Source organism: Phyllostomus discolor, chromosome 4 (genome assembly GCF_004126475.2).
Source record: "Phyllostomus discolor isolate MPI-MPIP mPhyDis1 chromosome 4, mPhyDis1.pri.v3, whole genome shotgun sequence".
In the NCBI taxonomy this organism is placed as follows: domain Eukaryota; kingdom Metazoa; phylum Chordata; class Mammalia; order Chiroptera; family Phyllostomidae; genus Phyllostomus; species Phyllostomus discolor.
The window spans coordinates 197,491,908-197,505,661 of NC_040906.2; the positions used below are offsets into that span (position 1 = coordinate 197,491,908).

The following is a 13,754-nucleotide window of genomic DNA, read 5'->3' on the forward strand; positions in this document are numbered from 1 at the left end:
GATCTAAACAAGGTCCATACATTGCATCTTTGTAGTCTTTGTAGTCTTTTAAAAATGTTAACGGTCCCTTTCTTTTTGCCATTTATTTATTGACAAAACACATTCATTTATCTTACAGAATTTCCTACATTCTGAACATGGTTGTTTCCTAGTGGTATTTAACTTCTTTTTTTTTTTTAAAGTTATAAGTTATAATACACACACAGTAGAGTGCATAGATTGTAAGTATACAGCTTGATGAATGTTACATGTGTGCATATTTGTAAACACTGCCCAGATCAAGATAGAGAACATTTCCTGTGCCCTACAGGGTTCCCTCATGCCCTTCCCTACAACTTCTGTCCTCAGAGTAACCAGTATTCTGGCTTCTGTCACCTACATTAGTTTTCCACATAGGGAGTTTCCAGCCTGTCCTCCATTTGGAACACATTGTCTCTTTCTGATTTGTTCATTTTAACAGAATTTTAGACTTACAGACATGTAAGAATACAAATAATTTTCCTATACCTTTTACTCGTATTCCCTGAATCTTATCATTTCACTGTATTTGCTTTGTCACTTTCTTTTTCTTTATTTCTTTCTCCCTGTCCTCTCCCGCTTTCTACACACATACATGCACACATATACAAATATATAGGAAATACATGTAGTTCTTTATGAACTTGGGGAGTAGTTTGAAAACAGAATGCTTTTTACCTTTAGGAATAGAACATTCTTTTAAATAATCAGAGTACAATGATCAAAATCATGAAATTAACATTAATCCAACACTGTTAGCCAATTCACAGACCTTATTTAGATTTCATTAGTTGCTCTAGTAATGTCCTTTATTGAAAAAGGAAAATGCAGACCGAGTTTTATTCAATTGTCACGTCCTCTTAGTCTTCTTTAATCTGGAACAGTCCCTCAGTCTTTTCTTTTATGGTCTTGAAGACTTTTACGAATGCAAGCCAGTTATTTTAAAGAATGTCTCTTAATTTAGGTTTATCTGCTGTGTTCTAATGTTTAGATAGGGCTATGCATTTTTGCCTGGAATATTCCAGAAGTGATATATTTTAGCTAGTGTCATGCGAAGATGTCATTGTGTTCCCCTGATGATGTTAACTTTATCATCTGATTAAGTAGTGTCAACTAGGTTTCTTCATTGAGAATTTTTTTTCTGAACTCCACTGTAAAATTTTAGTTTTCCCTTCTGTAATAAGTGTCTTAGGCAAATACTTTGAGATTACGTAAATATCCTGTTATTCCTCAAATTATAATTCACTGGATTTAGCATTCACTTATAATTTTTGCCTGATTAATTTGTTACTAAAATGGTTGCCAAATGGTGATTTTCTAAATTTATCATTTCATCCATGTTTATTAATTGGGAACAGTTTCCCCTTATTCTCTATTTATGTACATGTAGATGTATGTATATATTACTTATTATCACTGTGGATTCATGAATGTGTAATTTAAAAAAACTTTAAGTCCTCACCCAAGGACATGTTTTACTGATGAGAGTGAGAGAGAGAGAGAGAGAGAGAGAGAAAAAAGAAAAAAGAAAAGAAAAGAAAGGAGAAACAAACATCTCTGTGAGAGAGAAACTTCAATGGGTTGCCTCTTATATACACCCCGATGCACCCTGACTGGGGATTGAACCCACAGTCAAGGTATGTGCCCTTGACCAGGAATCAAACTCACAGCCTTTTGGTGCATGGGGTGATGCTCCAACCAACTGAGCCACCTGGCCAGGTCAGGGATGTGTATTTTTAACAACTAAATTGTGGTAGCAAATGTTTTATTAGTATAGGATTTGATGATTTTTAGTGAACATACTGGGACAGTTCGTAAGATAACACTTATTAGTTCTAACCTCATGTTTTAGAAAAGCACTGAAATGTAAGTTTATAAAGAAGATAAAGTAGTGAAAGCTTTATTTCTTGGTTTAATCCAAAGCATAACCATTATGGTTTTATTTCATTTATAACTTATATGTACTGTAAATATTAAAATATGTCCTTTGGCCCTCTCAATTCCACTTCTAGAAAGTTATCCTATAGGTATACTTTATAAGATTATTATATTATTCTATAGGTATACCTTTTAAGACTATTTCATCTCTTTTGTTATAGGAGATTGGAGCTAACTTAAATGTCTCTCATTGGGGTGTTTGTTCTGTAATACATTCATACAAAGATATGCTCCTCTGTCATTAAAGGAACAGGCTGTTTAAATATTGAAAAGAAAGTTGCTTTAGGATACGATACATGAAAAAACACACATGCATTTGCTTGTGTACACATAGAATGGATATGATTGGAAGGCATCATAAGACACTGGTAATACTGGCTGCCTGTCGGGAGTGAAACTGGTTGGGGATGGGGATGGTTGGAACAGGGGTGGGATAGAGACTTTTCACCGTAAATCCTTTTGCGACTTCTGACTTCGAATTAATTAAATTTAAAAAATTCACACACTGGAGATAAAAAATTACTGAAACATTTAAATTAAGTATATGAATATAACCAAACAATGAGAATTTTCTTATGTAATTCCTATGTAGGTGTAAGTACTATGTAATATGTTTTCATTGTCTAGGCAGATGACAATAGTAGTGACATTGGTATGAAGTTGGTGACTTTCTTTATATGCCATGTTATATATATTCTTGGAAAAAGAATATTTGCTCTGTTTTCTTTTGGCAGCATGCATATGCCCTAGAACTTCTGTATGATCAACTGCATGAAGGAGCTAAAGCCCTTGATGTGGGATCTGGAAGTGGAATCCTTACTGCATGTTTTGCACGCATGGTAAGACCTTTATTTTGTTTTTTCATTCTGGCCCTAACAGAAGCATACTTCTACATGTCCTATGTATGATTTGGCTGTATATTTTTTTCCTTAGAAGCTACCAAAGGTTTTTTTTTTTAATTCTACCAAGGAAGCAGTTGGAATATATATCACTAGGATTTTTTATAGTTCTAGCCAGTGGCAGAACACTCTGTCTGAACTGGCAGAGCTAAAAAAGAATTTATTTGGTTTATATGGTGGAAACATCTAAAGTGTAGCTGGCTTCTGTGTGCAGGGTTCAGAAGATCGGATGTCAGCGACGATGGGTTTCCCTGTGGGTTTGGTTTGGCTTTGCTTACCTCCGCAAGTCGGCTTCCTTGTCACACGGGCTCTTCTCTTATGATCACAAGGTGGTAGACAGTAGCTCCCAGACCACAGGCTTCCAAGTTCTCATCTGGCAGAAAATAATAGAGTCTGGTATCTAAATACTCCTGCAGGCTTATTAGGAATGAGGGTGGAGAATCCTTTACGTTAAGAAAAGTGCTCTTAGAAAAATGCCCTGTGTATTATACTTTACCTTAAGATCACCAGAGGCTTATTTGGTAAATGACTACCGGAGAACAAGTCTGGGGCCTACTCGGGCACCTGGAGGAAAGGTGCCTCTGTGCTCAGGTAAGCAAGTCAAGTCAGTTATGGAAAATCTTGTCCCTGGAGGCCAGGCTGGAAGCCTGGTTTGGTTAAGTTGGGATTTATGGTTCCATCCTGGACTAGAATTCATTTAACTTGCTATCCATGTATAATCAGCAGACCACTAGCATGTTAAGTTCCAGGGAGGCAGAAGTTTTGTCTGATTTTTTTCCTTGACATTTCTTAAGCATCCAGAACGGTGTCCGGCATGTAATAAGGATTGAGATAGTTCTGTTCAATATTTTTTACTTATTTTGTAGAAGGTAAGCCCTCACTGATAGGATATCAGGGCCTTTTTTTCCCAAAGCTTAGACATAACACTTAATGCGGTTATTTTCTATACTTAAGATATTTATAGTTTCAGAGGAAAATTTATTTTTTAAAAAATCATTAAATTCTGAGTTATCTTTTTTAAAATTAGGGTAATTTAAGTTAATGTTTTTCACACACTTAGCACATGCTAGTCAGTGTTCTGAATGCTTTTCGTGTATTCTCTTCTTTAGTCCTCACGTCATTTATGAGGTATATATACCTGTTACTCCTCATTTTACAGCTGAGCCACATGATTTATAGAATAACTTGCCAAGGTCACACAGTTGTGAGTAGTAATGAAACTTAGATGCGAACCCAGCTAGTCTGACATCGAAGTCTTTATTGTATAACATTTTTTTACAATTTATATTTGGGACCATTTTATATTCTTATGTATTTTATACTTTCCACAAGATGGCAGTAAAATCAGGTATAGAAATCCCTATAAAATTATTTAAATCTTTATAAAATTATTTTGTAATATTTTAATATTTAAAGTCATACTTATAGGTTTAATTTAAGTAAAAAAAATGATTGCATTAACTACCATTTAATATTGGCAATTAAGTCCTGGATTTAAAAATTCTAAATTAAAGAATGATAGCATTTTTCTTTATATTACAAGTCTTTATAATCTATTCTAGTTTGTTTTAATCCTCATCCAAAGATATGTTTTTATTGATTTTAGAGAGGAAGGTAGGGAGAGAGAAAAACATCAATGTGAGAGAGAAACTTCGATAGTTTGCCTTCTGTATGCACAGCTGGGGATCGAACTGGCAACCCTTTTGGTACACAGGACGATGTTACAACCAACTGAGCCACCCTGCCAGGGCTTATTCTGGCTTTTTAATTAAATATAATTATTCATTTGAGGGTTATAGTTGAGAAAGTTGTATTTGGTAAATAATTTCTAATAAACAGTAACAATCTAATCAGAAGCTTTAGCTGTTTGTCTTTATTTCTCATTTGAGAATATGACTTTTCATAAGGAAGTACTTTAATGACACTTCAGAAAGACAAATTTAGACCAGTGAGCTATCGAATTATTCTCATTTCCAGGTTGGACCTAGTGGAAGAGTCGTAGGAATTGACCACATTAAAGAGCTAGTAGACGACTCAATAAATAACGTCAGAAAGGACGACCCAATGCTTTTGTCTTCAGGGAGAGTGCAGCTGGTTGGTGAGTATCAGAAAACTTAAAATTTCCTCTCTGAAGAACTTTTTTTTCCAAAAGATCCCCATGCAGCTAAGTAATACTCAGAACTAATTAATCACTGCATTTTTAAAACATTCACTTTTAAGTACAAAGTAAGAAACCAATTACTTAAAAATGTTATGCTAGTTTTACCTTGACTTTGGGACCCTGAGTGACATGACTGTTAACTATTTCAGAAAGTGCCCATGTTGAGTTCGTTCTTCATTGCTCTTTTTAAAAAAATTATTGGGGTAAAATTAGTTAATAAAACTATATAGGGTTCAGGTGTACAATTCTATAATACAACAATTGTATGTTGTATTGTGTGTTCACCACCCCAAGTCAAATCTCCTTCTATCACCATTTAACCCCCCTTACCCACTCCTATCCCCCCACCCCCTTCCCTCTTGTAATCACCATACTGTTGTCTGTGTCTGAGGCTTTTTTTCTTTGCTTAAACCCTTCACCTTTTTCTCCCAGCCCCCAACCCCCTTCTCTCTGACAGCCATCAGTCTGTTGTCTGTGTCTGTGAGTCTGTTTCTATTTGTTTGTTAGTTTATTTTGTTCATTAGATTCCACATATAAATAATACCAAAGCAACAAGTATTCATGATTAAAAAATATAAACAGTGCAGATATGTGAGGTAAAAAAGACAGACTCTCCTTTTCCCTTTTAAGTTTTCTAAATACAAGTATATGTATGAACAAATTGCACACACACAGCGTTTACCTCATACTATACATATTGTCCTGTAGTTTGCTTTTTTCCACTCAGCAATATACAATGGCACTGTTTCCATAGGAGCACATTTTGTATTGTGAAAAATAAGAAAACATTAAAAAATGCAAAAAACATAAATGTGAAGCTTAATAAAATACCCATTTAATCACCACACTGGTGAAGAAATGGAACGTTATTGGTGCCTGGGAAGTCCTCAGCTTCCTTTTTCCCTCGTCACAACTCCCTCCCTTCTCCCTGGTGGTAACCCCTGTCATTACTTCTGCGCATGTACTACCTAATTGCACTTCCAAAACTAATGTTTAATTTAATTTTGAACTTTAGATAAATGGAACCATGCAGTATACATTCTGTGATCATTCTGTGATGAATGAGTTCTTTCATTCAACCTTATGTTTGTAAGATTCACCCACTTTTTGCGTACATTTTTATTGTTGTACAGCCTTCCATTGTAAGGACACCACCAAAAGTGTTAATTCTACTGTAGCTTGGTATATTGAGTTATTTCTAATTTGTGGATATTCACAGTGCTGCTGTGACCACATGTGTCCGTAAGTCCAGATTCATACATATATTCACTCCTCATGCAAGCACTCATTTCTCTAGAGTGCTATTGTAGGCTCTAAGGGTTACCGTAGACATTGCAAAACTGTCTTTAAAGTGATTGAACCAATGTACCTTCCCAGCAGCAGTGTGTCAGGATTCCTATTACTTTACATCTCTACCAGCATTTGGTATTGTTAGATTTTTCTTTTTGCCCACTTAGTGAGTGTATAACAGTATCTCTTTGTGGTTTTAATTTTGTGTTTTCCTATTAACCAGTGAGGTTGAACACTTTTTCATATGTTTGGCCATTTAGTTTCCTCTTTTGTGAAATGCCTGTTCAGATATAGAGTTGTTTATATTTTTCTTAGATTTGTAGGACTTCCAGAGACTAGCCCTTTGTCTATTTATGCATATTATAAATCTCTCCTCCCACCCTGCGGCATGCCTTTTCACTCTCACATAGGTCCTTTTTGTTTGTTTGCTTTTTAAGATTTTATTTATTTATTTTCAGAGAGGGAAGGGAGGGAGAAAAAGAGAGAGAAACATCAGTGTGCGGTTGCTGGGACTCATGGCCTGCAACCCAGGCATGTACCCTGACTGGGAATCAAACCTGTGACACTTTGGTTCACAGCCCACGCTCAATCCACTGAGCTACGCCAGCCAGGGCATACATAGGTCCTTTTTGATAAATAGAAATTCTTAGTATTAATGTAACTGGACTTAAATTTTTTCCAGTGCTTTCTGTGTCCTGCTATAGGTTACTCTGAAGTCACGAAGGTTATTCCTCTATATTATTTCTCAGAAACTTCGTTCTTTAGCTTTCCAAATTTAGGTCTTTGATCTTCCTGACATTGACTTTTGTGTATATCTGAGGTCGGGGGTCCAAGTGTATATTTTTTCCATACGCAGATTCAGTTGTCCCAGCATCATTATTTAAAACAAACAAACAAACAAACAAACAAGCAAGCAGAACTATCCTTTCCCTGCTTTAAAGTCTTCACACTAAGCAGCGCTACCTGGACAGGCACTGAGAGTGTACGTTTTCTTCCAGTGGGGGACGGGAGAATGGGCTATGCCGAAGAAGCCCCTTACGACGCTATCCACGTAGGCGCTGCGGCCCCGGTTGTGCCCCAAGCAGTGAGTTGTGTTTTTTCTGTGTTTCTGTGCTTTCAGCTAAAACTCTCAAAGATTTATAGGAGAATGACTTCTAGATGGTGTTCAAAATACAGTTACATTCTGGTGCTGTGCGTTTTAGTTACAGTTAGTAGGTAATTATTGTTTCCATATGCAAACAGTTGTATAAACTACATCAAGATTACTACTGAACCCCAGCTCATGGCTGTCTTCCAGCAAAGAACTAGTCTGCCAGTTTCCCAGTGGAACTGGGAAAATCCCTCTAGAGTTCATGACCTGATAATGACTCGATATTTTGTTTAATACCGAATGTACAAAACTATTAGGTGCCTGGGAGAGACCAGGAAGTATGTGTCGTACATTTTACCTTCACAAAGCTTATATCCCAGAGGAGGTGTGTCATACATATAACAGGGAAATTAGCGATGTGGTGTCATATCATTAGCACATGATACATATTGAATGAAATGAAAATCCTGTACGAGTTCAAGGTAACACAAGAATTTTTCATAGAGTGATAAGAAGAATTCATACAGGAATAAAACTTGAACTAATTTTCAGAATAAGAGAATTTGCATTCTTTCAATTTGAGGAAAGGATATTCTAGTATTGAATATTATAGTCAAGGAAATATTGAAGTACAAAATTGATTTTTCATTTTGTAGGACTCTGTTCTTATGTCAGCTCTTATGTCAGCATTATGTCAGCTCTTAATAATTCTTGGTTAAATTTGTTGAAGTCTTAGGTTTCTATTATATACAAATTTCACACAGTTATTGACTAGATGACTAGTGGCATTTTCTGCCTAGCCTGGTCCCCTCCCCAGCCTAGAAAGGGTTCTTACTGTGTTTATTTAGATCAGGTGTGAGAAGGTGAAACTTGGGGAATTTGTTGTAATCATTGACTTGCTACTTACTGGCTAAATGACTGTGGGGAAATCACTTATTCTCTCTGGCTTTTTTATCTGTGTTTTGTTCTGTTTGTGTTTCACTAAACCAGTGGCTTTAACACATTTTTTTAAAAAGTCCTCACCCAAGGATATGTTTATTGATTTAAGAGAGAGAGGACGGGGAGTGGGAAGAGAGGGAAACATCAGTGTGAGAGAGAAGCATCCATCAGGTGCCTCCCATACGTGCCACGGCCAGGGATTGAGCCCGCAACCTAGGTGTGTGCCCTGACAGGGAATAGAACCCACAACCTTCTGCTGTATGGGATGATGCTCCAATCAACTGAGCCACCCGGCCAGGGCTGCTTTTAATACATTTTAATTGAAGTATGAACATGGTATAGAAAGGCATACAAATCATAAATAGCTCAAAGAATTTTCATATATGAACACATGATCAGTGGGTTTTTTGTTTTGTTTTTGACTAAAAACATATTGACAGCCTGGTACAAACAGCTAAAACCTGAACTCGAACAGTGTTTAAGCGAAGGGGCTTGGGCGCAGGACTCATTGTTTTCACCAAGACCCCGAGATGATCCCAAAGGACATCTATAGCTTTAACTCAATACGACTTCAGACACAGTAGTACTTGTGTTGTAGGGTCTTGTACACATGCTGAAGGGGCTTTCCAGTTTTAAGGTGATGAGCACAGATATTTATGCTCCTCTTGGATGTCAGCCCAGAACAGCCGGAAAAACAAGAACAGAAACACACACTATGTTCAACTATCTAGGAGATTATACTTGCAGTCCTGAACTCTGTAGTGTGTGAAGACAGAAAGCAGCTGGAGTGATAGTTGACTCAGGAGGGTGGAGGAAACCAAACCCAAGAGACCCCAGAAGACACTATCAGTGCAGAAGTAGCTTGCGCTGCAGACCTCTGAAACGGCTTAGAAATTACAGGCATCAGGACTTGGGAAATCAGAGATGAGCTCTGGGTCTGAAAAGAGGGGTTGCGGCTGAAATTTTTATAAGGAACAATTAAGCCCTAAGTCCTAAGTAAGAAAATTTCCAAGAACTGAAGGACATGATTCTGTAGTATGAAGAGATCTATTGAGTGTCCTGTATGATGAATTTTTAAAAAAGAAAAACGAAGCACCACAATATCACCATGAAATTTCAGAATGCTAAATATAAAGAGAAGATCCTAAAAGTTTCCAGAAAAGCAAAAGAGATAATTCGTTAAGGATTTGTAACCAGAAAGGCATCCGACTGTAGAATAGCAACATTAGAATTACACCATCACAGTTCTGAACTGAAAATGATTTCCAACCTGGAATTCTGTACCCACACATGTCTCCAAATAGGGAGAATAGTTTTAGACTTGCAGATCTCAGCTGCTCTCCGTGACAGTAGCCCGTGCACCGTTTCCCAGAATGCTTCTGGAGGAACTGCTTTAATAATACAGCAAAAAATGAGGGAGGAGAGAGACAGTAGGTAAAACCAAAACAAGGAAGCCATGCGATCCAGGAAGGTAGGACATCTTTTCAAGAGAGAGGTGATGAGAGTTCCCAGTATTACTGCAAAGAGAAGTCCCAGGATGAAGGCCGAGCAGCCAGCTGGGAGAATCCCGCACCCAGATTTGGAGCGGCCAGAGGAGGGCCCGAGGAGATTCCACCAAAAAAAGAAAGGGCACCAATTTGATAGGTTTGTGAAGTTGTTGGAATGTACAAAGGTTTAGAAACAGTTACAAAGGAAATTAAGTGAGCAAAAAGAGAAAATACTTCAGTTTTTAACTGCAGAGAAATAACTATTGTACAGTATAAGAAAGGAAACAATCATTGAATACCTCTTGGCTCAGCTGCAAATTATATTTACACAGTCACAACTGAAAATGGTTTAAATAAAAAACTAAGGTATTGGGTTGGATTAGGGGCAAGGAGAAGAATATTTGTAAGAGAGCTTAGTCCTGATTTAGTATATAATTTGAAATAAAATTAAATATTGTATAGCATGGCAACTATAGGTAATTTTATTGTATATTTGAAAGTTGCTAAGAGAGTAGATCTTAAAAATCCCCATCACAAGAAAAAAATTGTCACTGTGTGGTGGTGGATGTCAATTGAACTTAAAATGTGGTAATCACTTTGCACATTATACACATATCAAGTCTTATGTCGTATGCCTAAAGCTAATACAATATTATATGTCAGTTATATCTCAATTAAGAAAAATAAAAGACGTGCTTTAGAAGTAAGCACTTCCAAATAAAAAAGGAACCAATGAAGATACAGCCAAAAGGATTAGAATGACTGGATATAGGAAGCAAGATTGGAGGGAAGCAGCCGGCTGTCCTTTATAAATCTTGACATTTAAAAAAACAACTCAATCCTTGCCAATGGCACTCCTTGCCATTACTTTGTAAAAATTAAAATGGCAAAAAAAAACCAAACAAACACAACAACTTGCTGACAACTAAAAGTTTAATTGAGACACCTTTTGGGGTGCAATACTATTGAAAGTAAGGTTTATTTCTCATTGTTTTTGATTAGTGGTGACTTGTAAAGCTACAGGCAGATGGTAACATAAGATTTAAAACTGACCAGAGGGGCTGCTCGATGAGCGGTCTTGGTTCTTCATGGACGGGGGTCCTCATTCTAATGCCTCAGGCTCCAGCCCTACCGCCCTTCCTCATGGCGCCAGCAATCCTAAATTCCATTGTAAAGCCAAGGTTCCCTGAGCTTTGGTTAAGTGATGTCCTAAATGCTACAATTGTAGGGATTCCTTGCCGAATTTCTACACTTGCCCTCTAAACCACAAAGATTTTAAACAGGATAAGTCTATATTATATGTTCAGCTCAAACATTTGAGCATTGCAGTTGTACCAAGCTGTGTAAGACACCGTCCCTATCGTCAAAGCACCTGCAGTTTAGTAGGAGAGGCGGATAAGTAAATGAGTGGGAACTGAGTGATACGTTTAACAATCAAAGTACGCGTGTGCCAAATACAGTACATTTGTACTTCCTGCCCATGGACACTGGAGGCCGTTTATGGAGAGGTAAAATGACTATTAATATAAAATCTGTAACTGGGTATGTATGTTTTTTTCTTTTAGCTAATAGACCAGCTAAAGCCTGGTGGAAGATTGATATTGCCCGTCGGTCCTGCAGGTGGAAATCAGATGCTGGAGCAGTATGACAAGCTACAAGATGGCAGTGTCAAAATGAAACCGCTGATGGGAGTGATATACGTGCCTTTAACAGATAAAGAAAAGCAGTGGTCCAGGTGGAAGTGATTTTATCTTCTGCTCTTTCTTCTTCCACACGTGCAAGGTGAAAGGGTGTGGATTTTAAGACGTTAGACTGCAAGAGCTGCTTTTTTGGTTATCACTCGTATGCTCCTCCATTTTAACATCAGAAATTCACTACATTAAAAATGTAGAGAAATTTTGCATGGTCTGCCCTTCTTTTGGTTTAACTCACATCTTTGGGGAAGGGAGGGTGAGACTTGGTTGGCACAAATGTGTTTTTTAAAGAGGCTTTGAGCCACAGTTTAGTACTGTCTAGGGAGATTTTATCATCAGCCACCCTGATGTACATTTACGAATCATTTTTATAACTGCTCTAAGGTGATGGAGGTAAAGGCTTTGGTTTGAAGAGAAGGGGCCATCATTTCCTGCCCCGTTCATTGTCATAATGAGAAAAAAAGGAAAAGATTCTTGTCCCAGTTTTCCAAGGTGTCAGAATCCCAGAGGGGGCATTCTTCCTCCCAGCTTGATTTCTCTTTCGGTCAAGTTCATGGATGTCTGACAGCCTGTGCCTGTTTTATAGTCAGCTGTTGTTTCAGAGCCACTGTAACAAATAAGCTTATTGCCCTTCTATAGAGCGGGCCAGCCAGTGTTCAACCTTTTGTAACTAAGTTCCTGGGGAGGGGAGAGGATTCTGTCAGCTCCAAGCGAGTGCCCAGGTCTCACACCCCCGCCCAGAGGTCCAGCAGCATGCAGCATAGTCTTCAGCGCAGCATGGCTCATCGTGACACCCACCTGTGTTGTGCGCCTCGGCATAGTCTGAATGTTGTGGCTGAAGCCACGATTTCTTCCTCCTCCTCCTTTTCCCCGCTCCCTCCCGTGGGGAGGAGTGTGATCAGTAAGTAACAGTGACTTTAGCTAAGACCTCTCAGGATTAAATGCCAAAATAAGAAAGGCTTCTACAGTTTCCTTGTTTTAGAATCTATTTTTATTTGACAGAGGTATTTATTTTAAGATAATTATTTTCTTAATAAGTAACATAGTGATTGTAAGTTTAATAGATCTCCCAATTTTGTTTCTGAATGAATGTTTTAATTGCAAAAATTTTGTTTTTTGAATAAATTAATTGTAATGAATGTAATTCAGTTTGTTCAAAACTGAGTTTTACTTTTAACTAGATTCTGATTGTTAAAGTGATTGATCATTTCTGGGATATCTTACTAGGAATTGCATTTTATTCTTCACCTAATATAGATATAAAGTTGTTTTCTTTGAATTCTAATCTGGAGTACAGCTACTTCTTTAAGAAATTAAAAAGCTATCAGTCTTGTCAGAATCCTGTTGTTATTACCAGCTAATTACACCCTCCCTTCACTCGGTGTTAGCACGGCCACACCGTCACACAGCCGCACGGGCGTCACTGTGTAAAGGGGCAGGCACATCACTGAGATCGCTGAGATCTGATGAGTTCGGGGTTTTATTTCTAAGTTGAAAAGTTTTCTTTTTATTAATATAAACAATAAATGTCAGTATTGAGCATTCTGCCTATAATTTAATGAAAGAAAAAAACTACTTTGTTTTGATACCAGAAGTGGATTTTTAATGAAGCTCATGAAACTTAAGCTTCAGGGCCCTTACCTGCTTCGGGTCCTTCCTGCCCTTACACCTGATACCGTAGGAGTAGTCCTGTTCTTGGTTTCCTTTTTCCCTCTTCACAGAGAGGTTTCCCCTCCCGCCGTGGTGTCAGCTTTAGGTTCCACAATCCCTGTACTTGCCCCTGATGAAGCGGAACTGTATTAAATTTAGAATATTTATTAGAATAATTTTAAAATTATGGGTAATTATTCAGTCAATTATCACATATTTCAATGTATATATACTCGGTTTTCTTTCTGGCCTTCAGCTTTTTAAAACATGGAGCAATTTTACATGTATTCATCATTGGAAACTTTTCTTTTGTACTGGGAGGACTTTGTTTTTTTAAGTTAAATTTTCTGTTTGTTCAAATGCATTTTCCTACAACCAAAGATGTAGTTATAATTATGAATATAATCAGTTACTTAATTATAAACCTTAAATCTTAAAGAATATAAGTTTAAAGAATATAAAGATAAAACAGATTGGAAAAGGAATTAAGTACTATATTTTTAAAAATTGTACTGTAAAAATTAATAGAAAACAGGATGTTTGAAAGGGTAAAACATGAACCATTAACTTAAAATCCTAAGAAACCAT

General features: G+C 37.2%; 1 protein-coding gene and 1 long non-coding RNA gene across 4 annotated transcripts in view; both read left to right on the top strand.

The window, feature by feature from the left end:
* PCMT1 (protein-L-isoaspartate (D-aspartate) O-methyltransferase) overlaps positions 1-13,754 on the top strand; it is a 48,692-nt gene that overhangs the window by 26,219 nt on the left and 8,719 nt on the right. For 2 of the 3 annotated variants that reach the window (XM_028508907.2, XM_028508908.2), the window contains exons 4-7: positions 2,691-2,795; positions 4,833-4,953; positions 7,305-7,390; positions 11,388-11,557. In XM_028508907.2, the coding sequence (XP_028364708.1) occupies positions 2,691-2,795; positions 4,833-4,953; positions 7,305-7,390; positions 11,388-11,557 (482 nt within the window). Of the gene's footprint in view, positions 1-2,690; positions 2,796-4,832; positions 4,954-7,304; positions 7,391-11,387; positions 11,605-13,754 lie in introns of all 3 variants that reach the window. The other variant, XM_028508909.2, reaches the window with a different exon arrangement.
* LOC118500368 lies at positions 5,567-7,121 on the top strand. Its single transcript, XR_004902935.1, has 2 exons — positions 5,567-6,716; positions 6,929-7,121. It is a non-coding gene; the product is annotated as an uncharacterized LOC118500368 (long non-coding RNA).